At 43.6% G+C, this 26,615-nt stretch overlaps 1 protein-coding gene across 3 annotated transcripts in view; it reads left to right on the plus strand.

Moving 5' to 3' along the window:
- The window catches only part of LOC126810101 (uncharacterized), a 28,647-nt gene extending 2,945 nt beyond the window's left edge, over nt 1-25,702 (plus strand). For 2 of the 3 annotated variants that reach the window (XM_050535070.2, XM_050535071.2), the window contains exons 2-8: nt 17,897-18,011; nt 19,017-19,184; nt 19,967-20,041; nt 21,369-21,591; nt 22,182-22,393; nt 23,307-23,467; nt 25,363-25,702. In XM_050535070.2, the coding sequence (XP_050391027.1) occupies nt 17,897-18,011; nt 19,017-19,184; nt 19,967-20,041; nt 21,369-21,591; nt 22,182-22,393; nt 23,307-23,467; nt 25,363-25,620 (1,212 nt within the window). In that variant the 3' untranslated portion in view covers nt 25,621-25,702. Of the gene's footprint in view, nt 1-17,228; nt 17,442-17,896; nt 18,012-19,016; nt 19,185-19,966; nt 20,042-21,368; nt 21,592-22,181; nt 22,394-23,306; nt 23,468-25,362 lie in introns of those variants that run through there. The other variant, XM_050535072.2, reaches the window with a different exon arrangement.
- The last annotated feature ends 913 nt before the right edge of the window (nt 25,703-26,615 follow it).

Consider the following 26,615-nt stretch of genomic DNA (forward strand, 5'->3'; position numbering starts at 1 on the left):
TAGTTTCAAGAAATGAAAAGAAATGAAATGGGGTTTTAACGTCCTACTGTTCTGCTTGGAACTGGGCTAATGAAGACGGGCATACGCCATACACTGTGCGATGAGGGAAATTTTGCCCGGACAGCGGCACTACGGCCTACTCTTATATCGAATTCCATCTGTCAAGGGATCTTTTACGACCACGTCAATGTGGACACGGGACCTCGGTTTTTCGTCCCATCCGAACGACTAGACAGCTGTCCTTGTCCGCCTCGAAAAGAATAGAGTCCCTATATATGATATGAACGAAGAAAGGGGATGGGGTGGGGCGGGGGTGGGGGGGATGAGGTATTTGACATTTTCATGTGGCCTCGTCCAGTCGATAAAACCAGTCAGTTAGTTCAGTCGAATAATCCAGTCGAATAAACCAGTCGAATAATTCAGTCGAAAAGTTCAGTCGAATAAACCAGTCGAATAGTTCAGTCGAATAATTCAGTCGAATAAACAAGTCGCTCAATATTAAGCAGCGGTGGCAGCGGGCTAAGATAATATAGTAGCAAATCATGCTCGTAGCCATAGCTGAAGGAGCCGGGGGCATGGGGTAGGGACCGGGGGGCTTCCCAACTAGTTTCAAGAAATGAAAAGAAATGAAATGGGGTTTTAACGTCCTACTGTTCTGCTTGGAACTGGGCTAATGAAGACGGGCAGACGCCATACACTGTGCGATGAGGGAAATTTTGCCCGGACAGCGGCACTACGGCCTACTCTTATATCGAATTCCATCTGTCAAAGGGATCTTTTACATCCACTCCAATGTATACACGGGACCTCGGTTTTTCGTCCCATCCGAAAGACTAGACAGCTGTCCTTGTCCGCCTCGAAAAGAATAGAGTCCCTATATATGATATGAACGAAGAAAGGGGATGGGGTGGGGCGGGGGTGGATGAGGTATTTGACATTTTCATGTGGCCTCGTCCAGTCGATAAAACCAGTCAGTTAGTTCAGTCGAATAATCCAGTCGAATAAACCAGTCGAATAATTCAGTCGAAAAGTTCAGTCGAATAAACCAGTCGAATAGTTCAGTCGAATAATTCAGTCGAATAATCCAGTCGAATAATTCAGTCGAATAAACAAGTCGCTCAATATTAAGCAGCGGTGGCAGCGGGCTAAGATAATATAGTAGCAAATCATGCTCGTAGCCATAGCTGAAGGAGCCGGGGGCATGGGGTAGGGACCGGGGGGCTTCCCAACTAGTTTCAAGAAATGAAAAGAAATGAAATGGGGTTTTAACGTCCTACTGTTCTGCTTGGAACTGGGCTAATGAAGACGGGCAGACGCCATACACTGTGCGATGAGGGAAATTTTGCCCGGACAGCGGCACTACGGCCTACTCTTATATCGAATTCCATCTGTCAAAGGGATCTTTTACATCCACTCCAATGTATACACGGGACCTCGGTTTTTCGTCCCATCCGAAAGACTAGACAGCTGTCCTTGTCCGCCTCGAAAAGAATAGAGTCCCTATATATGATATAAACGAAGAAAGGGGATGGGGTGGGGCGGGGGTGGGGGGGGATGAGGTATTTGATATTTTCATGTGGCCTCGTCCAGTCGATAAAACCAGTCAGTTAGTTCAGTCGAATAATCCAGTCGAATAAACCAGTCGAAAAGTTCAGTCGAATAGTTCAGTCGAATAGTTCAGTCGAATAATTCAGTCGAATAAACAAGTCGCTCAATATTAAGCAGCGGTGGCAGCGGGCTAAGATAATATAGTAGCAAATCATGCTCGTAGCCATAGATGAAGGAGCCGGGGGCATGGGGTAGGGACCGGGGGGCTTCCCAACTAGTTTCAAGAAATGAAAAGAAATGAAATGGGGTTTAACGTCCTTCTGTTCTGCTTGGAACTGGGCTAATGAAGACGGGCAGACGCCATACACTGTGCGATGAGGGAAATTTTGCCCGGACAGCGGCACTACGGCCTACTCTTATATCGAATTCCATCTGTCAAAGGGATCTTTTACGTCCACTCCAATGTATACACGGGACCTCGGTTTTTCGTCCCATCCGAACGACTAGACAGCTGTCCTTGTCCGCCTCGAAAAGAATAGAGTCCCTATATATGATATGAACGAAGAAAGGGGATGGGCTGGGGCGGGGGGGGATGAGGTATTTGACATTTTCATGTGGCCTCGTCCAGTCGATAAAATCAGTCAGTTAGTTCAGTCGAATAATCCAGTCGAATAAACCAGTCGAATAATTCAGTCGAAAAGTTCAGTCGAATAAACCAGTCGAATAGTTCAGTCGAATACTTCAGTCGAATAGTTCAGTCGAATAATCCAGTCGAATAATTCAGTCGAATAAACAAGTCGCTCAATATTAAGCAGCGGTGGCAGTGGGCTAAGATGATATGGTAGCAAATCATGCTCTTAGACATAGCTGAAGGAGCCGGGGCATGGGGTAGAGACCGGGGGGCTTCCCAATTAGTTTCAAGAAATGAAAAGAAATGAAATGGGGTTTTAACGTCCTACTGTTCTGCTTGGAACTGGGCTAATGAAGACGGGCATACGCCATACACTGTGCGATGAGGGAAATTTTGCCCGGACAGCGGCACTACGGCGTACTCTTATATCGAATTCCATCTGTCAAGGGATCTTTTACGTCCACGCCAATGTGCACACGGGACCTCGGTTTTTCGTCCCATCCGAACGACTAGACAGCTGTCCTTGTCCGCCTCGAAAAGAATAGAGTCCCTATATATGATATGAACTAAGAAAGGGGATGGGGTGGGGCGGGGGTGGGGGGGATGAGGTATTTGACATTTTCATGTGGCCTCGTCCAGTCGATAAAATCAGTCAGTTAGTTCAGTCGAATAATCCAGTCGAATAAACCAGTCGAATAATTCAGTCGAAAAGTTCAGTCGAATAAACCAGTCGAATAGTTCAGTCGAATACTTCAGTCGAATAGTTCAGTCGAATAATTCAGTCGAATAAACAAGTCGCTCAATATTAAGCAGCGGTGGCAGTGGGCTAAGATGATATGGTAGCAAATCATGCTCTTAGACATAGCTGAAGGAGCCGGGGCATGGGGTAGAGACCGGGGGGCTTCCCAACTAGTTTCAAGAAATGAAAAGAAATGAAATGGAGTTTTAACGTCCTACTGTTCTGCTTGGAACTGGGCTAATGAAGACGGGCAGACGCCATACACTGTGCGATGAGGGAAATTTTGCCCGGACAGCGGCACTACGGCCTACTCTTATATCGAATTCCATCTGTCAAAGGGATCTTTTACATCCACTCCAATGTATACACGGGACCTCGGTTTTTCGTCCCATCCGAAAGACTAGACAGCTGTCCTTGTCCGCCTCGAAAAGAATAGAGTCCCTATATATGATATAAACGAAGAAAGGGGATGGGGTGGGGCGGGGGTGGGGGGGGATGAGGTATTTGATATTTTCATGTGGCCTCGTCCAGTCGATAAAACCAGTCAGTTAGTTCAGTCGAATAATCCAGTCGAATAAACCAGTCGAAAAGTTCAGTCGAATAAACCAGTCGAATAGTTCAGTCGAATAATTCAGTCGAATAAACAAGTCGCTCAATATTAAGCAGCGGTGGCAGCGGGCTAAGATAATATAGTAGCAAATCATGCTCGTAGCCATAGATGAAGGAGCCGGGGGCATGGGGTAGGGACCGGGGGGCTTCCCAACTAGTTTCAAGAAATGAAAAGAAATGAAATGGGGTTTAACGTCCTTCTGTTCTGCTTGGAACTGGGCTAATGAAGACGGGCAGACGCCATACACTGTGCGATGAGGGAAATTTTGCCCGGACAGCGGCACTACGGCCTACTCTTATATCGAATTCCATCTGTCAAAGGGATCTTTTACGTCCACTCCAATGTATACACGGGACCTCGGTTTTTCGTCCCATCCGAACGACTAGACAGCTGTCCTTGTCCGCCTCGAAAAGAATAGAGTCCCTATATATGATATGAACGAAGAAAGGGGATGGGCTGGGGCGGGGGGGGATGAGGTATTTGACATTTTCATGTGGCCTCGTCCAGTCGATAAAATCAGTCAGTTAGTTCAGTCGAATAATCCAGTCGAATAAACCAGTCGAATAATTCAGTCGAAAAGTTCAGTCGAATAAACCAGTCGAATAGTTCAGTCGAATACTTCAGTCGAATAGTTCAGTCGAATAATCCAGTCGAATAATTCAGTCGAATAAACAAGTCGCTCAATATTAAGCAGCGGTGGCAGTGGGCTAAGATGATATGGTAGCAAATCATGCTCTTAGACATAGCTGAAGGAGCCGGGGCATGGGGTAGAGACCGGGGGGCTTCCCAATTAGTTTCAAGAAATGAAAAGAAATGAAATGGGGTTTTAACGTCCTACTGTTCTGCTTGGAACTGGGCTAATGAAGACGGGCATACGCCATACACTGTGCGATGAGGGAAATTTTGCCCGGACAGCGGCACTACGGCGTACTCTTATATCGAATTCCATCTGTCAAGGGATCTTTTACGTCCACGCCAATGTGCACACGGGACCTCGGTTTTTCGTCCCATCCGAACGACTAGACAGCTGTCCTTGTCCGCCTCGAAAAGAATAGAGTCCCTATATATGATATGAACTAAGAAAGGGGATGGGGTGGGGCGGGGGTGGGGGGGATGAGGTATTTGACATTTTCATGTGGCCTCGTCCAGTCGATAAAATCAGTCAGTTAGTTCAGTCGAATAATCCAGTCGAATAAACCAGTCGAATAATTCAGTCGAAAAGTTCAGTCGAATAAACCAGTCGAATAGTTCAGTCGAATACTTCAGTCGAATAGTTCAGTCGAATAATTCAGTCGAATAAACAAGTCGCTCAATATTAAGCAGCGGTGGCAGTGGGCTAAGATGATATGGTAGCAAATCATGCTCTTAGACATAGCTGAAGGAGCCGGGGCATGGGGTAGAGACCGGGGGGCTTCCCAACTAGTTTCAAGAAATGAAAAGAAATGAAATGGAGTTTTAACGTCCTACTGTTCTGCTTGGAACTGGGCTAATGAAGACGGGCATACGCCATACACTATGCTATGAGGGAAATTTTGCCCGGACAGCGGCACTACGGCATACTCTTATATCGAATTCCATCTGTCAAAGGGATCTTTTACGTCCACGCGAATGTGGACACGGGACCTCGGTTTTTCGTCCCATCCGAACGACTAGACAGCTGTCCTTGTCCGCCTCGAAAAGAATAGAGTCCCTATATATGATATGAACGAAGAAAGAGGATGGGGTGGGGCGGGGGGGGGGATGAGGTATTTGACATTTTCATGTGGCCTCGTCCAGTCGATAAAATCAGTCAGTTAGTTCAGTCGAATAATCCAGTCGAATAAACCAGTCGAATAATTCAGTCGAAAAGTTCATTCGAATACTTCAGTCGAATAGTTCAGTCGAATAATCCAGTCGAATAATTCAGTCGAATAAACAAGTCGCTCAATATTAAGCAGCGGTGGCAGCGGGCTAAGATAATATAGTAGCAAATCATGCTCGTAGCCATAGATGAAGGAGCCGGGGGCATGGGGTAGGGACCGGGGGGCTTCCCAACCAGTTTCAAAAAATGAAAAGAAATGAAATGGGGTTTTAACGTCCTACTGTTCTGCTTGGAACTGGGCTAATGAAGACGGGCAGACGCCATACACTGTGCGATGAGGGAAATTTTGCCCGGACAGCGGCACTACGGCCTACTCTTATATCGAATTCCATCTGTCAAAGGGATCTTTTACGTCCACTCCAATGTATACACGGGACCTCGGTTTTTCGTCCCATCCGAAAGACTAGACAGCTGTCCTTGTCCGCCACGAAAAGAATAGAGTCCCTATATATGATATGAACGAAGAAAGGGGATGGGGTGGGGCGGGGGGGGGGGGGGTATTTGACATTTTCATGTGGCCTCGTCCAGTCGATAAAATCAGTCAGTTAGTTCAGTCGAATAATCCAGTCGAATAAACCAGTCGAATAATTCAGTCGAATAGTTCAGTCGAATAAACCAGTCGAATAGTTCAGTCGAATAATTCAGTCGAATAATCCAGTCGAATAATTCAGTCGAATAAACAAGTCGCTCAATATTAAGCAGCGGTGGCAGTGGGCTAAGATGATATGGTAGCAAATCATGCTCTTAGACATAGCTGAAGGAGCCGGGGCATGGGGTAGAGACCGGGGGGCTTCCCAACTAGTTTCAAGAAATGAAAAGAAATGAAATGGGGTTTTAACGTCCTACTGTTCTGCTTGGAACTGGGCTAATGAAGACGGGCATACGCCATACACTGTGCGATGAGTGAAATTTTGCCCGGACAGCGGCACTACGGCCTACTCTTATATCGAATTCCATCTGTCAAGGGAACTTTTACGACCACGTCAATGTGGACACGGGACCTCGGTTTTTCGTCCCATCCGAACGACTAGACAGCTGTCCTTGTCCGCCTCGAAAAGAATATAGTCCCTATATATGATATGAACGAAGAAAGGGGATGGGGTGGGGCGGGGGTGGGGGGGAAGAGGTATTTGACATTGTCATGTGGCCTCGTCCAGTCGATAAAACCAGTCAGTTAGTTCAGTCGAATAATCCAGTCGAATAAACCAGTCGAATAATTCAGTCGAAAAGTTCAGTCGAATAAACCAGTCGAATAGTTCAGTCGAATAATTCAGTCGAATAATCCAGTCGAATAATTCAGTCGCTCAATATTAAGCAGCGGTGGCAGCGGGCTAAGATAATATAGTAGCAAATCATGCTCGTAGCCATAGCTGAAGGAGCCGGGGGCATGGGGTAGGGACCGGGGGGCTTCCCAACTAGTTTCAAGAAATGAAAAGAAATGAAATGGGGTTTTAACGTCCTACTGTTCTGCTTGGAACTGGGCTAATGAAGACGGGCATACGCCATACACTGTGCTATGATGGAAATTTTGCCCGGACAGCGGCACTACGGCCTACTCTTTTATCGAATTCCATCTGTCAAGGGATCTTTTACGACCACGTCAATGTGGACACGGGACCTCGGTTTTTCGTCCCATCCGAACGACTAGACAGCTGTCCTTGTCCGCCTCGAAAAGAATATAGTCCCTATATATGATATGAACGAAGAAAGGGGATGGGGTGGGGCGGGGGTGGGGGGGATGAGGTATTTGACATTGTCATGTGGCCTCGTCCAGTCGATAAAACCAGTCAGTTAGTTCAGTCGAATAATCCAGTCGAATAATTCAGTCGAAAAGTTCAGTCGAATAAACCAGTCGAATAATTCAGTCGAATAAACAAGTCGCTCAATATTAAGCAGCGGGCTAAGATAATATGGTAGCAAATCATGCTCGTAGACATAGCTGAAGGAGCCGGGGCATGGGGTAGGGACCGGGGGGCTTCCCAACTAGTTTCAAGAAATGAAAAGAAATGAAATGGGGGTTCAACGTCCTTCTGTTCTGCTTGGAACTGGGCTAATGAAGACGGGCATACGCCATACACTGTGCTATGATGGAAATTTTGCCCGGACAGCGGCACTACGGCCTACTCTTTTATCGAATTCCATCTGTCAAGGGATCTTTTACGTCCACTCCAATATATACACGGGACCTCGGTTTTTCGTCCCATCCGAACGACCAGACAGCTGTACTTGTCCGCCTCGAAAAGAATAGAGTCCCTATATATGATATGAACGTAGAAAGGGGATGGGGTGGGGCTGGGGATGAGGTATTTGACATTTTCATGTGGCCTCGTCCAGTCGATAAAACCAGTCAGTTAGTTCAGTCGAATAATCCAGTCGAATAAACCAGTCGAATAATTCAGTCGAAAAGTTCAGTCGAATAAACCAGTCGAATAGTTCAGTCGAATAATTCAGTCGAATAAACAAGTCGCTCAATATTAAGCAGCGGTGGCAGTGGGCTAAGATAATATAGTAGCAAATCATGCTCGTAGCCATAGCTGAAGGAGCCGGGGGCATGGGGTAGGGACCGGGGGGCTTCCCAACTAGTTTCAAGAAATGAAAAGAAATGAAATGGGGTTTTAACGTCCTACTGTTCTGCTTGGAACTGGGCTAATGATTTGCTACTAATTATCTTAGCCCGCTGCCACCGCTGCTTAATATTGAGCGACTTGTTTATTCGACTGAATTATTCGACTGAAGTATTCGACTGGTTTATTCGACTGAACTTTTCAACTGAATTATTCGACTGGTTTATTCGACTGGATTATTCTACTGAATTAACTGACTGGTTTTATCGACTGGACGAGGCCACATGAGAATGTCAAATACCTCATCCACCCCCACCCCCCGCACCACGCCATCCCCTTTCTTCGTTCATATCATATATAGGGACTCTATTCTTTTCGAGGCGGACAAGGACAGCTGTCTAGTCGTTCGGATGGGACGAAAAACCGAGGTCCCGTGTAAACATTGGAGTGGACGTAAAAGATCCCTTTGACAGATGGAATTCGATATAAGAGTAGGCCGTAGTGCCACTGTCCGGGCAAAATTTCCCTCATCGCACAGTGTATGGCGTATGCCCGTCTTCATTAGCCCAGTTCCAAGCAGAACAGTAGGACGTTAAAAACCCATTTCATTTCTTTTCATTTCTTGAAACTAGTTGGGAAGCCCCCCGGTCTCTACCCCATGCCCCGGCTCCTTCAGCTATGTCTACGAGCATGATTTGCTACCATATTATCTTAGCCCGCTGCCACCGCTGCTTAATATTGAGCGACTTGTTTATTCGACTGAATTATTCGACTGAACTATTCGACTGGTTTATTCGACTGAACTTTTCGACTGAATTATTCGACTGGATTATTCGACTGAACTAACTGACTGATTTTATCGACTGGACGAGGCCACATGAAAATGTCAAATACCTCACCCCCACCCCACCCCATCCCCTTTCTTCGTTCATATCATATATAGGGACTCTATTCTTTTCGAGGCGGACAAGGACAGCTGTCTAGTCGTTCGGATGGGACGAAAAACCGAGGTCCCGTGTGCACAATGGCGTGGACGTAAAAGATCCCTTTGACAGATGGAATTCGATATAAGAGTAGGCCGTAGTGCCGCTGTCCGGGCAAAATTTCCCTCATCGCACAGTGTATGGCGTATGCCCGTCTTCATTAGCCCAGTTCCAAGCAGAACAGAAGGACGTTAAACCCCATTTCATTTCTTGAAACTAGTTGGGAAGCCCCCCGGTCCCTACCCCATGCCCCGGCTCCTTCAGCTATGGCTACGAGCATGATGTGCTACTATATTATCTTAGCCTGCTGCCACCGCTGCTTAATATTGAGCTACTTGTTTATTCGACTGAATTATTCGACTGAACTATTCGACTGAAGTATTCGACTGAACTTTTCGACTGAATTATTCGACTGGATTATTCGACTGAACTAACTGACTGATTTTATCGACTGGACGAGGCCACATGAAAATGTCAAATACCTCACCCCCACCCCCGCCCCACCCCATCCCCTTTCTTCGTTCATATCATATATAGGGACTCTATTCTTTTCGAGGCGGACAAGGACAGCTGTCTAGTCTTTCGGATGGGACGAAAAACCGAGGTCCCGTGTCTACATTGGAGTGGACGTAAAAGATCCCTTTGACAGATGGAATTCGATATAAGAGTAGGCCGTAGTGCCGCTGTCCGGGCAAAATTTCCCTCATCGCACAGTGTATGGCGTCTGCCCGTCTTCATTAGCCCAGTTCCAAGCAGAACAGAAGGACGTTAAACCCCATTTCATTTCTTTTCATTTCTTGAAACTAGTTGGGAAGCCCCCCGGTCCCTACCCCATGCCCCCGGCTCCTTCAGCTATGGCTACGAGCATGATTTGCTACTATATTATCTTAGCCCGCTGCCACCGCTGCTTAATATTGAGCGACTGAATTATTCGACTGGATTATTCGACTGAATTATTCGACTGAACTATTCGACTGGTTTATTCGACTGAACTTTTCGACTGAATTATTCGACTGGTTTATTCGACTGGATTATTCGACTGAACTAACTGACTGGTTTTATCGTCTGGACGATGCCACATGAAAATGTCAAATACCTCATCCCCGCCCCACCCCATCCCCTTTCTTCGTTCATATCATATATAGGGACTCTATTCTTTTCGAGGCGGACAAGGACAGCTGTCTAGTCTTTCGGATGGGACGAAAAACCGAGGTCCCGTGTCTACATTGGAGTGGACGTAAAAGATCCCTTTGACAGATGGAATTCGATATAAGAGTAGGCCGTAGTGCCGCTGTCCGGGCAAAATTTCCCTCATCGCACAGTGTATGGCGTCTGCCCGTCTTCATTAGCCCAGTTCCAAGCAGAACAGAAGGACGTTAAACCCCATTTCATTTCTTTTCATTTCTTGAAACTAGTTGGGAAGCCCCCCGGTCCCTACCCCATGCCCCCGGCTCCTTCAGCTATGGCTACGAGCATGATTTGCTACTATATTATCTTAGCCCGCTGCCACCGCTGCTTAATATTGAGCGACTGAATTATTCGACTGGATTATTCGACTGAATTATTCGACTGAACTATTCGACTGGTTTATTCGACTGAACTTTTCGACTGAATTATTCGACTGGTTTATTCGACTGGATTATTCGACTGAACTAACTGACTGGTTTTATCGACTGGACGATGCCACATGAAAATGTCAAATACCTCATCCCCGCCCCACCCCATCCCCTTTCTACGTTCATATCATATATAGGGACTCTATTCTTTTCGAGGCGGACAAGGACAGCTGTCTAGTCTTTCGGATGGGACGAAAAACCGAGGTCCCGTGTCTACATTGGAGTGGACGAAAAAGATCCCTTTGACAGATGGAATTCGATAAAAGAGTAGGCCGTAGTGCCGCTGTCCGGGCAAAATTTCCATCATAGCACAGTGTATGGCGTATGCCCGTCTTCATTAGCCCAGTTCCAAGCAGAACAGAAGGACGTTGAACCCCCATTTCATTTCTTTTCATTTCTTGAAACTAGTTGGGAAGCCCCCCGGTCCCTACCCCATGCCCCGGCTCCTTCAGCTATGTCTACGAGCATGATTTGCTACCATATTATCTTAGCCCGCTGCTTAATATTGAGCGACTTGTTTATTCGACTGAATTATTCGACTGAACTATTCGACTGAAGTATTCGACTGGTTTATTCGACTGAACTTTTCGACTGAATTATTCGACTGGTTTATTCGACTGGATTATTCGACTGAACTAACTGACTGATTTTATCGACTGGACGATGCCACATGAAAATGTCAAATACCTCATCCCCCTCCCCCGCCCCACCCCATCCCCTTTCTTCGTTCATATCATATATAGGGACTCTATTCTTTTCGAGGCGGACAAGGACAGCTGTCTAGTCTTTCGGATGGGACGAAAAACCGAGGTCCCGTGTCTACATTGGAGTGGACGTAAAAGATCCTTTGACAGATGGAATTCGATATAAGAGTAGGCCGTAGTGCCGCTGTCCGGGCAAAATTTCCCTCATCGCACAGTGTATGGCGTCTGCCTGTCTTCATTAGCCCAGTTCCAAGCAGAACAGAAGGACGTTAAACCCCATTTCATTTCTTTTCATTTCTTGAAACTAGTTTGGAAGACCCCCCGGTCCCTACCCCATGCCCCCGGCTCCTTCAGCTATGGCTACGAGCATGATTTGCTACTATATTATCTTAGCCCGCTGCCACCGCTGCTTAATATTGAGCGACTGAATTATTCGACTGGATTATTCGACTGAATTATTCGACTGAACTATTCGACTGGTTTATTCGACTGAACTTTTCGACTGAATTATTCGACTGGTTTATTCGACTGGATTATTCGACTGAACTAACTGACTGATTTTATCGACTGGACGAGGCCACATGACAATGTCAAATACCTCATCCCCCCCCACCCCCGCCCCACCCCATCCCCTTTCTTCGTTCATATCATATATAGGGACTCTATTCTTTTCGAGGCGGACAAGGACAGCTGTCTAGTCGTTCGGATGGGACGAAAAACCGAGGTCCCGTGTGCACATTGGCGTGGACGTAAAAGATCCCTTGACAGATGGAATTCGATATAAGAGTACGCCGTAGTGCCGCTGTCCGGGCAAAATTTCCCCCATCGCACAGTGTATGGCGTCTGCCCGTCTTCATTAGCCCAGTTCCAAGCAGAACAGTAGGACGTTAAAACCCCATTTCATTTCTTTTCATTTCTTGAAACTAGTTGGGAAGCCCCCCGGTCTCTACCCCATGCCCCGGCTCCTTCAGCTATGTCTAAGAGCATGATTTGCTACCATATCATCTTAGCCCGCTGCCACCGCTGCTTAATATTGAGCGACTTGTTTATTCGACTGAATTATTCGACTGAAGTATTCGACTGAAGTATTCGACTGAACTTTTCGACTGAATTATTCGACTGGATTATTCGACTGAACTAACTGACTGATTTTATCGACTGGACGAGGCCACATGAAAATGTCAAATACCTCATCCCCCCCCCCCCCCGCCCCACCCCATCCCCTTTCTTAGTTCATATCATATATAGGGACTCTATTCTTTTCGAGGCGGACAAGGACAGCTGTCTAGTCGTTCGGATGGGACGAAAAACCGAGGTCCCGTGTAAACATTGGAGTGGACGTAAAAGATCCCTTTGACAGATGGAATTCGATATAAGAGTAGGCCGTAGTGCCGCTGTCCGGGCAAAATTTCCCTCATCGCACAGTGTATGGCGTCTGCCCGTCTTCATTAGCCCAGTTCCAAGCAGAACAGAAGGACGTTAAACCCCATTACATTTCTTTTCATTTCTTGAAACTAGTTGGGAAGCCCCCCGGTCACTACCCCATGCCCCCGGCTCCTTCAGCTATGGCTACGAGCATGATTTGCTACTATATTATCTTAGCCCGCTGCCACCGCTGCTTAATATTGAGCGACTTGTTTATTCGACTGAATTATTCGACTGGATTATTCGACTGAATTATTCGACTGGTTTATTCGACTGAACTTTTCGACTGAATTATTCGACTGGTTTATTCGACTGGATTATTCGACTGAACTAACTGACTGGTTTTATCGACTGGACGAGGCCACATGAAAATGTCAAATACCTCATCCCCCCCCACCCCCGCCCCACCCCATCCCCTTTCTTCGTTTATATCATATATAGGGACTCTATTATTTTCGAGGCGGACAAGGACAGCTGTCTAGTCTTTCGGATGGGACGAAAAACCGAGGTCCTGTGTCTACATTGGAGTGGACGTAAAAGATCCCTTTGACAGATGGAATTCGATATAAGAGTAGGCCGTAGTGCCGCTGTCCGGGCAAAATTTCCCTCATCGCACAGTGTATGGCGTCTGCCCGTCTTCATTAGCCCAGTTCCAAGCAGAACAGAAGGACATTAAACCCCATTTCATTTCTTTTCATTTCTTGAAACTAGTTGGGAAGCCCCCCGGTCCCTACCCCATGCCCCCGGCTCCTTCAGCTATGGCTACGAGCATGATTTGCTACTATATTATCTTAGCCCGCTGCCACCGCTGCTTAATATTGAGCGACTTGTTTATTCGACTGAATTATTCGACTGGATTATTCGACTGAAATATTCGACTGGTTTATTCGACTGAACTTTTCGACTGAATTATTCGACTGGTTTATTCGACTGGATTATTCGACTGAACTAACTGACTGATTTTATCGACTGGACGAGGCCACATGAAAATGTCAAATACCTCATCCCCCCCCCACCCCCACCCCACCCCATCCGTTTCTTCGTTTATATCATATATAGGGACTCTATTCTTTTCGAGGCGGACAAGGACAGCTGTCTAGTCTTTCGGATTGGACGAAAAACCGAGGTCCCGTGTCTACATTGGAGTGGACGTAAAAGATCCCTTTGACAGATGGAATTCGATATAAGAGTAGGCCGTAGTGCCGCTGTCCGGGCAAAATTTCCCTCATCGCACAGTGTATGGCGTCTGCCCGTCTTCATTAGCCCAGTTCCAAGCAGAACAGTAGGACGTTAAAACCCCATTTCATTTCTTTTCATTTCTTGAAACTAGTTGGGAAGCCCCCCGGTCACTACCCCATGCCCCCGACTCCTTCAGCTATGGCTACGAGCATGATTTGCTACTATATTATCTTAGCCCGCTGCCACCGCTGCTTAATATTGAGCGACTTGTTTATTCGACTGAATTATTCGACTGGATTATTCGACTGAACTATTCGACTGGTTTATTCGACTGAACTTTTCGACTGAATTATTCGACTGGTTTATTCGACTGGATTATTCGACTGAACTAACTGACTGGTTTTATCGACTGGACGAGGGCACATGAAAATGTCAAATACCTCATCCCCCCCCCACCCCCGCCCCACCCCATCCCCTTTCTTCGTTTATATCATATATAGGGACTCTATTCTTTTCGAGGCGGACAAGGACAGCTGTCTAGTCTTTCGGATGGGACGAAAAACCGAGGTCCCGTGTCTACATTGGAGTGGACGTAAAAGATCCCTTTGACAGATGGAATTCGATATAAGAGTAGGCCGTAGTGCCGCTGTCCGGGCAAAATTTCCCTCATCGCACAGTTTATGGCGTCTGCCCGTCTTCATTAGCCCAGTTCCAAGCAGAACAGAAGGACGTTAAACCCCATTTCATTTCTTGAAACTAGTTGGGAAGCCCCCCGGTCCCTACCCCATGCCCCGGCTCCTTCAGCTATGGCTACGAGCATGATTTGCTACTATATTATCTTAGCCCGCTGCCACCGCTGCTTAATATTGAGCTACTTGTTTATTCGACTGAATTATTCGACTGAACTATTCGACTGGTTTATTCGACTGAACTTTTCGACTGAATTATTCGACTGGTTTATTCGACTGGATTATTCGACTGAACTAACTGACTGGTTTTATCGACTGGACGAGGCCACATGAAAATGTCAAATACCTCATCCCCCGCCCCACCCCATCCCCTTTCTACGTTCATATCATATATAGGGACTCTATTCTTTTCGAGGCGGACAAGTACAGCTGTCTGGTCGTTCGGATGGGACGAAAAACCGAGGTCCCGTGTATATATTGGAGTGGACGTAAAAGATCCCTTTACAGATGGAATTCGATAAAAGAGTAGGCCGTAGTGCCGCTGTCCGGGCAAAATTTCCATCATAGCACAGTGTATGGCGTATGCCCGTCTTCATTAGCCCAGTTCCAAGCAGAACAGAAGGACGTTGAACCCCCATTTCATTTCTTTTCATTTCTTGAAACTAGTTGGGAAGCCCCCCGGTCCCTACCCCATGCCCCGGCTCCTTCAGCTATGTCTACGAGCATGATTTGCTACCATATTATCTTAGCCCGCTGCTTAATATTGAGCGACTTGTTTATTCGACTGAATTATTCGACTGAACTATTCGACTGGTTTATTCGACTGAACTTTTCGACTGAATTATTCGACTGGTTTATTCGACTGGATTATTCGACTGAACTAACTGACTGGTTTTATCGACTGGACGAGGCCACATGAAAATGTCAAATACCTCATCCCCCGCCCCACCCCATCCCCTTTCTACGTTCATATCATATATAGGGACTCTATTCTTTTCGAGGCGGACAAGTACAGCTGTCTGGTCGTTCGGATGGGACGAAAAACCGAGGTCCCGTGTATATATTGGAGTGGACGTAAAAGGTCCCTTGACAGATGGAATTCGATAAAAGAGTAGGCCGTAGTGCCGCTGTCCGGGCAAAATTTCCATCATAGCACAGTGTATGGCGTATGCCCGTCTTCATTAGCCCAGTTCCAAGCAGAACAGAAGGACGTTGAACCCCCATTTCATTTCTTTTCATTTCTTGAAACTAGTTGGGAAGCCCCCCGGTCCCTACCCCATGCCCCGGCTCCTTCAGCTATGTCTACGAGCATGATTTGCTACCATATTATCTTAGCCCGCTGCTTAATATTGAGCGACTTGTTTATTCGACTGAATTATTCGACTGAACTATTCGACTGGTTTATTCGACTGAATTATTCGACTGGTTTATTCGACTGGATTATTCGACTGAACTAACTGACTGGTTTTATCGACTGGACGAGGCCACATGAAAATGTCAAATACCTTATCCCCCCCACCCCCGCCCCACCCCATCCCCTTTCTTCGTTCATATCATATATAGGGACTCTATTCTTTTCGAGGCGGACAAGGACAGCTGTCTAGTCTTTCGGATGGGACGAAAAACCGAGGTCCCGTGTATACATTGGAGTGGACGTAAAAGATCCCTTTGACAGATGGAATTCGATATAAGAGTAGGCCGTAGTGCCGCTGTCCGGGCAAAATTTCCCTCATCGCACAGTGCACTATGGCGTATGCCCGTCTTCATTAGCCCAGTTCCAAGCAGAACAAAAGGACGTTGAACCCCCATTTCATTTCTTTTCATTTCTTGAAATTAGTTGGGAAGCCCCCCGGTCCCGACCCCATGCCCCCGGCTCCTTCAGCTATGGCTACGAGCATGATTTGCTACTATATTATCTTAGCCCGCTGCCACCGCTGCTTAATATTGAGCGACTTGTTTATTCGACTGAATTATTCGACTGAACTTTTCGACTGGTTTATTCGACTGGATTATTCGACTGAACTAACTGATTGATTTTATCGACTGGGCGAGGCCACATGAAAATGTCAAATACTGAAGCGACTAGATACTATGCTGTCATCAGTTTTATGCATCGGACACAGACTTAATTCAAGTTGTTTATATTAGTACGGCCATTGTTTTCAGTTGATGACGTCAGTCGTTGACCCTTAACCCTAGATGACGACCTTACTCGCAAAGAGAGGTCAACACGTTGTTTAGGGTATTGCTATTGGAAGGAAAATCTCAATAAAATTGTGACTTCAACTGTCAGATTTGAACTTGGGGGAAAATAATCAAAATAGACAAAAAACGATGTAATCATAATTGAGTTAGTGCGTTTTTTATTTCAGTCAAACAAACTATTCCCAAATTTTAGCCCAACCATCGACCGAGTTTGTTGACTGGAAATTCTAGTGGTACTTAGGGGTAATTGATTATATCATATTCATTTTGAAATAAATAACTCCAGTGTATCGCACGTATTGTAAATAAAATATAAAAAAATAAATACATGGTATTGTAAAATGATAAATCAAAGTAAAAATTCCCGTAAAATATTATATATTATTGTTCATATCGCGTGTGTCTAGTTAATCGAGGTGCGCCCGATTGAACAAAAATAGTAATACACGATAAAAAGCAGACGAGATCGTTTTCTAACAAAGATTTCTAACGTAACAAAAAAATAACAATTAAAATGAGTGGGGCTTCGGAAGTCACTGTCAAGAATTGGCTTCAGACATAAGACCTAACTAAATGTCTACATCACATTTATAAACTGTCACAAGTACTTGTGGCAGTGCTAAAAAAATCTAAGAATAGTCAGAATGGAATCTAATCATATTTGTTATGAATTAAAGTAATATCTAGGTATTTACACTGAAACTGAAAAACTGCTAATCAATTTTTAAATTTGCTAATCAAATTTGGCAAAATTGGACTTTTTGATTAGCAGTGCTGCTAATCAACTGTGAAAAATTACCGACAGCCCTGCTGCTAAAGACCCCTGACAAGCGAATTATTGAAATTGGATCATAAGGTCTGTGGTTTCGTTCCTCGTTTGTATGTGTCAAGGATTAGGGTAGCCTGTCCAACCTCGTGGGTTTTCTCTGGACCCCCAAGTTACATCCCACTGCTCAAGACTCCTAAGAAATAAACTTGTACCATATGTTAGTCCTGAAATGACTCGGTAAAAGAGAGTGATAATACCCAATGCTTCCATGTAATCGAAGATCCAACACTCCACCCGACCCCACCCCACCCCACCCGATCCGACCCCACATAATGTGTTTGTATTCAAACATTAATAAAGTTTATCATTTCAGGATGTCGAATGGTGGATAAAGTTTAGGAATCCAAACAGTATTATCAAAGATCATTTAAGTTTTTTCTATTGTGAAGTTGCTTTTTATATCATCGCTTTCCTCACTTTCTCTCACGGTAAGTTGAATTAATGTGGGTTTTTTTTTTTATTACCATGGCAACTTGTGTAATCTAGTGACAGGAACTAAAATTTTGTGCCGTTCATTCAAAGTCAGTTAGAGTACAAATTTTGTGATCTTTAGTTATATTTTATTTAGCTTTAAAATTATTTAAATAATCGTAGCATTTAAATGATAATGATGATGATGATGATGATGATGACGTAGATGATGATGATGATGATTGATGATTGATGATATTGATGATAATATATTTTCTTGTCAAGTAAAAGATGCATTATCTAAGAGCTAAATCTGTGTAATGTTGTTAAGTCATTTATTTATATGACAAGCCCCTAATCAAGATGACAGGGATATTAAATGGATTAGAACCCACATGACCTTTAAAATGGATAATCATACTAGACAATCATGAATATTATTATATTTAGGCTAAATCATGTCACAACTTCAAACATTGATAACTTTGCTCAGAATAAATTAGTTTTCAATATTCATTTTTTGTTATCTATGCTTAAACTATTTTAGCAAGAATGAAATCTATCTTAAAGCATCTTTAAACAAACATTATGCAAGAGCTAAATCTGTCTATTGCAGGTCTTTCTTTAGGCCTGAAATGTTATATAAATTATTAATTAGACATTAATTAACTTATCCAGGTCATAATCAACTCTCGATGTCATCGCTAGCCTGCGATGTTTATTGGATTAGAACCCGATCTGCTGCTTCTGATTAAATAAAAAAATGGATAATCGAGACTACCAATTTTAGTAATGATGATCGAGGCTAGGCCGAAAATTCAATGCTAAAATCTCGGTTCAGTGTGGATCAATTTGACTGAAATTTTCAGCAAATTCCCTTTACATTGTCTAGTTTGTAACTACTATAGTGAGAACTACCAGCTCTTTATCTAATCACCTATAGCTGGTAATGTATCTTTAATTGAATTTAGAACTTGACAAACATCATTAAAAAATCATAATTTCTATATATTATTTTTTAGCTTTCCGTGTTGGAGGACGATATAAATGGTTATGGATAGCCTCGTTATTGCACGGTTTAACAGTCGAATGTGTTAGTTATTTTCTACCAGATATAGATAATTTCTGGCACGCACAAAGTATGGTGATGCTTCTAGGACAGCGGCTACCATTACATATTGTACTTCTATGTAAGTAAGTTAGATTTCTATTTAGCCTTATGGGTGGGTGGCGGGGGGCCGAATGGTTAGAGCATCGTATCATTAGGTCTGTCATTGAATCAACTGTATGTTACAAGGTTTAGGGTCACCAGACCAACCTCGTGGGTTTTCTATGGCTCCTCAGGTTTCCTCCCACTGCTAAAGCGAATTATTGAAATAAAATTAAACCTTGTATTAGTCCTGAAATGACCTATTTTGTGTCAAGTGAACATTAAACCATCTCTCTCTCTCTCATTGATATTCTAACAAACTTTATGGACTGTTCTCATGAAATTGCTGACAACTCTCTTCATTACTTACGAGTAGGCCTATGCTATTTATACCCACTTATCATATGCTGAATTCGTTCGGATGAGACAAAGAACCGAGGTCCTGTGTACAGATTGGCGTGCACGTAAAAGATCCCTTGACAGTTGGAATTCGATATAAGAGTAGGCTGTAGTGCCGCTGTCCAGGTAAAATTTCCTTCATAGCACACTGTATGGCGTATGCCCGTCTTCATTAGCCCAGTTCGGAGCAGAAAAGTAGGACGTTGAACCCCAATTCATTTCATTTGATGTGCTAAATGATGGATGCAGATGCAGTAGAGTGCTTAAGGAACTGGCCTTGCGATTACAATGTTTTGGGTTCGGATCCCAACGTGGGCCGAGACAGAGAAGCACCTATGGGATTAACAAGACAGTTTTCCTTTTTGGACACAATAGACCACCCAGCCACATGATGATTGATTTTGTTGTGAACTTTTATTTCAGACCCAGGGTTTATTTACACAGCCGCCATTGCTGTATCTCAGATGAAGTTAAGATCGTGGGCAGAACCATTCGCAGGTGAGTTGTACCATAATGCGTTTCAGCGCCATTTGTAGCAAGGGACTCTAAGAATGAGGCTAGACATATTCCACAAGTCATATCAAACGGTGGCGTCATATTCTTATCTGGAGAGCATGTGCAATAAATACTATCGGTGTAGACTGGAATAACCAAACGCTACAGATTGCCTTTCGATTGAGACTTCTGGTGTATTTCGTCAAACATAACTGATTAGAAATTACAGTAAAAACAGAACCGATTGAATGTAAATCAGTTTATATACATTCATAATACATTATTATATGCGTTGCAACATATAGATAAGATAAGATAAGATGTTTATTGCATCAAAACATCCATTATGTCTAACCATGAGGACTCAGGGTGAGTTAGGGTGGGTAAGACATGGCTGGCTAACCAGGTGCCCTCGGGGTGAGTTAAGGTGGGTAAGGTATGGGTGTCTAACCTGGTGCCCTCGGGGTGAGTTAGGGTGGGTAAGACATGGCTGGCTAACCAGGTGCCCTCAGGGTGAGTTAAGGTGGGTAAGACATGGGAGTCTAACCAGGTGCCCTCAGGGTGAGTTAGGGGGGGTAAGACATAGCTGGCTACCCAGGTGCCCTCCGGGTGAGTTAGGGTGGGTAAGACATGGCTGGCTAACCAGGTGCCCTCAGGGTGAGTTAGGGGGGGTAAGACATAGCTGGCTGGCTAACCAGGAGGTCCCGTGTTCTCTCCTGGCGTGGATTTTCTTTGTCTGTGGGGCAGGACTGAGGGCCTGACAAGGACAAGGTGTAGTCGTTCAGATGGGACAAAAAAAATGAGGTCACATGTAAAAGACCCCTTTACTGTTTGAATTCAAATTATGATTAGGCACTGTATGGTGCATGCCTGTCTTCATTAGCCCAGTCGAAGCAGAAAACTAGGACTTCAAACCCCATTTCATTTCATTTATTGACTTGAAACCATAATTGACTTACAACCACCATAATTATTTGTTGACTGGCAACCATCATCATTGTTGACTGGCAACCATCATTGTTGACTGGCAACCACCATCATTGTTGACGGGCAACCACCATCATTGTTGGGGAGTTGGATGGCCGAATGGTTAGCGTGTGCGCGCTGTATCATAAAGTCCTCCGGTTTCCTCCCGCTGCTAAAAATTCCTACGTGCAAGTGAATTATTGAAATAAAATTAAAACAATATGTTAGTCCCGAAATGACCTAGTTTGTGTCGGGTGGATGTTAAATCCATGTCTCTCTCTCTCTCTCTGTCTCTCTCTGTGTCTCTGTCTCTTTCTCTCTCACCATCATTGTGGACTGGCAATCCTTGTTTTTTTTATTTCAGTGGGCCTAGCTGTAGTGCTGTTAGACATACCTTATGATATTATGGGTATCAAATTACTGTGGTGGACTTGGCATGATGATGACCCAAATATCTATGACCGCCATTACTGGGTTCCTTGGACCAGTTATTACTTCCATGCTGCCTTTGCATCGTCCTTCACCTTTATTTTCAACCATAGTCGCCGATTACTCTGTCAGAGTACTGGTAAATTTCAGTCATCTGGGTGAGTATTGTCTTTTATATTCTGGCTCACTAACCAGGAAGGGGTCACGGTGGCTAAGTGGGTAACTAAGATGCTGGCTCGCTAGCCTGGAGGTTGGATGTTCAATCCCTGCATTTGCCGTTAAAGTTCACCCAGATTTTCCGGCGTGGTTCCCCCTTGTCAGTGATGCAGGACAGAGGGCCTGTCCAGTATAGCTGTCTAGTCATTCAGATGAGACAAAAAAACGAGGTCCCGTGTACACATTGAAGTGCATGTAAAAGATCCCTTGACAGTTGGAATTCGATATTAGAGTAGACCGTAGTGCCGCTGTCGGGGAAGAATTTCTCTCATAGCCCCTCTACATTAGCCAAGTCGGAGCAGAAAAGTAGGGCGTTAAACTCCATTTCATTTCATTTTGTAAGATTTGATGGCAGACGGACATTGACTTAAATTGGTGTAGCCTTAGGCTTTGTTTTTGAAGAGTGCCCCCCCCCCCCCCCCAAAGAAGAACATCTCTCCAAAAAGAACAACAAGATGAATGATGCTGCTTGGGGATCATTTCCTGATTCACCCAAAAAAAAATGATGGTTTTTTTTTTTCTTTATTTCTAGTTGCATTATAGAAACTATTTGTGCTGTTATAACTGGACTATTTTCGATGCCTCTAGGAGTTCTACAGTTTGTACCTATCTATCATTATTTCCATGACCAGTTAAACATCCACACTGAAGTATGTCTGTTGCTATTGTTAGCAACTTACGTAATGATTGTTTGGAGCTCAGATAGAGTGCCGTATCTTAATGCTAGAATAGGCGGTGTTTCAAGTAAGTCTTTTAACTAAGATAATTCAAATTTCATCCAGGCTTGTTGGATGGTGTAATGGTTAGGATGTGTGCGTTTTGTATCGTAAGGTCTGTCATTGAGTCAAGTGGCGTGGTTTTGATTCCCTGGTTGTACGTGATAAGGATTAGGGTTGCCTGTCCAACTTTGTGGTTTTTCTCCGGGTTCTCCGGTTTCCTCCCTCTACTAAAGACCCCTATGCGCAAGTGAATTATTGAAATTGAACCATGTTAGTCCCAAAATGACCTAGTTTGTGTCAAGTGGACATTAAAGCCCATCTCTCTCTCTCTCTCTCTCTCTCTCTCTCTCTTATATATTCTCTTATACGAATTTTCCCACGAATTCACAATCGTAAAAATATTCCTAGCACCTGTTGGAAACATTCATTGCGCATGCCGATTGAACCTGAATACCTAAGTTTGTTCACCCTACGGATCTTTCCGAACCGGGTGACGACGACCTGGACATAGATCGACAGATTATCAATGAACATGTGACACCAAAGACAAGAGTGCGATCAACTGAAGAGGATGAAGATGATAAATTAACGACAGACTTGACCTATTCAAAATGCCTACGCATGTTAAATGAAATAAAAATTAATGTAATAAAATTTTGAATGTACAGACAGTCTGAGAAATGTTTATCATTTTTGAAGGGAATAATGTTCTGGGGATTCAAAGCTACATTATAATAATACTTCCAGTTTTCGAAGTTACAATAATACTTCCGGTTTTGAGAAAACTGAGTATTCCGACACTCTGCGTACGATATTGGATATGACAGAGTCCACTATAATTTCACTATTGTCTTTCGGAGTGTATTCCACTATTGTCTAATGGAGTTTATTATAAATCAACTATTGTTTATTGGACTGTATTATTATCTATGTTACAGAAAGAAGTATATTAGAACTGATTATGATAGTATTATTCCACTATAGTCTGTATATCTACCTGGTAATAACGGAGAAACCTCAGTATATTCAATCTACAGGTTATCATCAATCAATAGGATCATGTACCGAGAAGGTTCCAGTAAAAACACCTTTTGGACAGGTTGGTAGTCACTATTAAAGTAGCTAAGTCTCTAACTCAATATCATCCAAAATCTTCGACATTGAAAACACGATTTATTTGTTGGTTTAAATCAACATTGATGTTGTGATCTTACCGGGAAAAGATGGCCTTCTGATATCCAATATTTAAGACAAAATAAACATTTTACAATTGGTACACGAATCGTGTACCATAATGCGTTTCAGCGCTATTTGTAATAAAGGACTCTAAAAACGAGGCTAGGCATATTCCACAAGTCATGTCAAACGGTGACGCTATATTCTTATCTGGAGAGCAGCCCAACAAATAATATCGGCGTAGACTGGAATAACTAGACGCTAGAGATTGAAATTCGATTGAGAATACTGGCGTATTTCGCCGAACCTAACTGAACCTAATTACAGTAAAAACAGAAACGACTCAATGTAAATCAATTTATATACATTCATATTACATTATTGTATGCGTTGCGACCCATTTGTGTCAATTTCCAGGTCTCAAATATTAGCGACTTAGCTCCTTTAAATTTGTAATCTCGTATATTTCAACCAAATTTTTTATACTCTACAAGACTGTCCTAACAGCACTATACAGTCACTTCAAATTATATAATATTCCAAACTAATTCACTTCGAATTATATAATATTCCATACCGTTGCCGGTCACTACATCATTTGTTTGCCCAGCCGGGTCTATATTGTAAAGCGCTAGATTTTTTAAAAGAGACAAATTTTTATCGAAAATTTTAATTGTATATATCCTGATTTTCTCTTTCATGTTTCAAATATATATACATAAAGTTTGTAATATTTATTTTTATTTGATATTGACTGTGATATTTGTTTTTATGTATTTATATATATATATATATAGATGATATTGTGATTATTTGGTTCTAGTTTGTCTCGTAGCATCACCGTATGTTTGGCACAATATAGCCCGGTTGGAGCTGACGTGCCATTAAACCACATTTCATTCATTCATACTAATATTCCAACCTAATTCAGGTGAGATTGGTTATATCAATATTATCCTGTTGGCAGGGGATCACGGTGGCTAAGTGGGTAAGACGCTGGCTCGCTAGCCTGGAGGTCAGGTGTTCGATCCCTGCATTGGCAGAGAAAGTTCATCCAGATTTTCTGGCGTGGTTCCCCCTTGTCAGTTATGCAAGACGCAGGGCCTGACAAGGACAGCTGTCTATTCGTTAGGATGGGACGAAAAATTGAGGTCCCATGTACACATTGGCGTGCACGTAAAAGATCCCTTGGCAGTTGGAATTCGATATAAGAGTAGGCTGTAGTGCCATTGTCTGGGCAAAATTTCCCTCATAGCACACTGTATGGCGTATGCCCATCTTCATTAGTCAACAGTAGGACGTTAAACCCCATTTCATTTCATTTCATTTCTTTTTATCCCGTTGGCAGCTTCATTTCCCATTGTCAGTGGCGCAGGACATAGAAAGTTTTAGGATCTGGAAGAGTTGTTATATAACCCACATTCTGGATGATGTGAGGGATTAGCCAATGACAAGGTCTGTTACAGCAAGGTTTTCTCTTCATGTGCACGGAACTGTGGGTAACCCACTACAAACATCAACGTTGATTGGTTAATCAAATGTTTGATGTCATAGGGTCAAAAGCCGCACGTATAACCCCTTACGCGACCTTCCACAACAACCGGTCAGATCTGCATGTAGCAGGTAGAGGCCATCGAAAGTATAAAAAAAACCCCGAAATATAGATCTGTAGCTTAATCAGATTGTCAATGCTAGACCGCTGTAATCATCTGTTGTGCACAGGGCCTCAGATTTTTTGTCTCATCCAAACGACTAGATGTTTTTCCATGCTAGGCCTGTGTAATCATCTCGTTAGAATTTTACATTATCTCTTTCTAGGTGTTATCAAAGAGAAAACATTTATGTCTTTTGAATTACGACGAGGATGTGTTCAACTTTAAATGTTTAGACAAACGACCAGCGAATGGCGCAGAATGGTACACAATCTGTGGAACCCCGTATCCTAACCACCTCGAATATATCATCGTAGTCACGGCTTTTTGTGTTTTTGGCCTTTTCTTCTATTTTCAAGCTATGTTGCGTTCGGGTCATCTGTCACCAACGAAAGCGGCAAAGGTCAAACATCATAAAGAGTAGTCGTTTCCATAACTACCGAGCATTAAAAGGGCATGGACAGGGTTTGATTAGTTTAGAAAATAAAATCGCTTGTTTGATTAAATGTGATATGTTTTGTGCAATGAATATAACGTCTCCCCATATTTAAAATAAGGATAGCCAATTTTAATTTTTTGCTGAAATATCACGTTTCTCATGCCATAATCCACACTAATATGTACTGGGATTGATTATTTAACATTTAATTAAGAAAACCAAATCAAAATACCAACGCTAGATAATATCCCGGCTTGGATTTAATTGGATTCAAAACAAGCCCATCAATTTAGTTCACAGCAAATAAAGGTGGTGGCGGCTTATTACATAGGAAGCAGCATGGATTGATGAAATTTCAGTTCAACATTTCGCTGTAAATACAGAAGGGAAAAGAACTCTTTTTGGACTGATCTTCTCAGTAGAGATTCATCCGGGGGTTGGGTGGGCGAATGGTTAATGCGTGCGCGTTGCATCATAAGTTCTGTCATTGACTCAAGTGACGTTGTTTCGATCCCCCCTTCCATCCTTGTACGTGACAAGGAGTAGGGTTGCCTGTTCAACCTGGAGGGTTTTCACTGGATCCTCCGGTTTCCTCCCACTATTAAAGATCCCTACGCGCAAGCAAATCAATGAAATAAAATTGAACCATGTTAGTCCTCGAAATGGTGTTCATTATCTCTCTCTCTCTCTCTCTCTCTCTCTCTCTCTCTCTCAGTATTGTAGTTTGCAAGGGATTCCTATTGCTAACAATGGGGCAATGAGACGTTAAAATTTGACAAAAGTGACTGAACATCATTTGAGATTATGAAAATGAGAAGTCTCAAAGGAAATTCAGTCCAAATTCAGTTACAATTCCATTCAATGTTTACAAAGATATGCCAGGCATATAAAATTCATATATGGCCAACATCCAGTTCATTTGTGCTTGATAACGATAAGAGAATACTTGTCGAAACGTCGTGCTATACTTATAAACCAGT

This window comes from Patella vulgata, chromosome 2 (genome assembly GCF_932274485.2).
Source record: "Patella vulgata chromosome 2, xgPatVulg1.2, whole genome shotgun sequence".
NCBI classification, from domain to species: Eukaryota; Metazoa; Mollusca; class Gastropoda; family Patellidae; genus Patella; species Patella vulgata.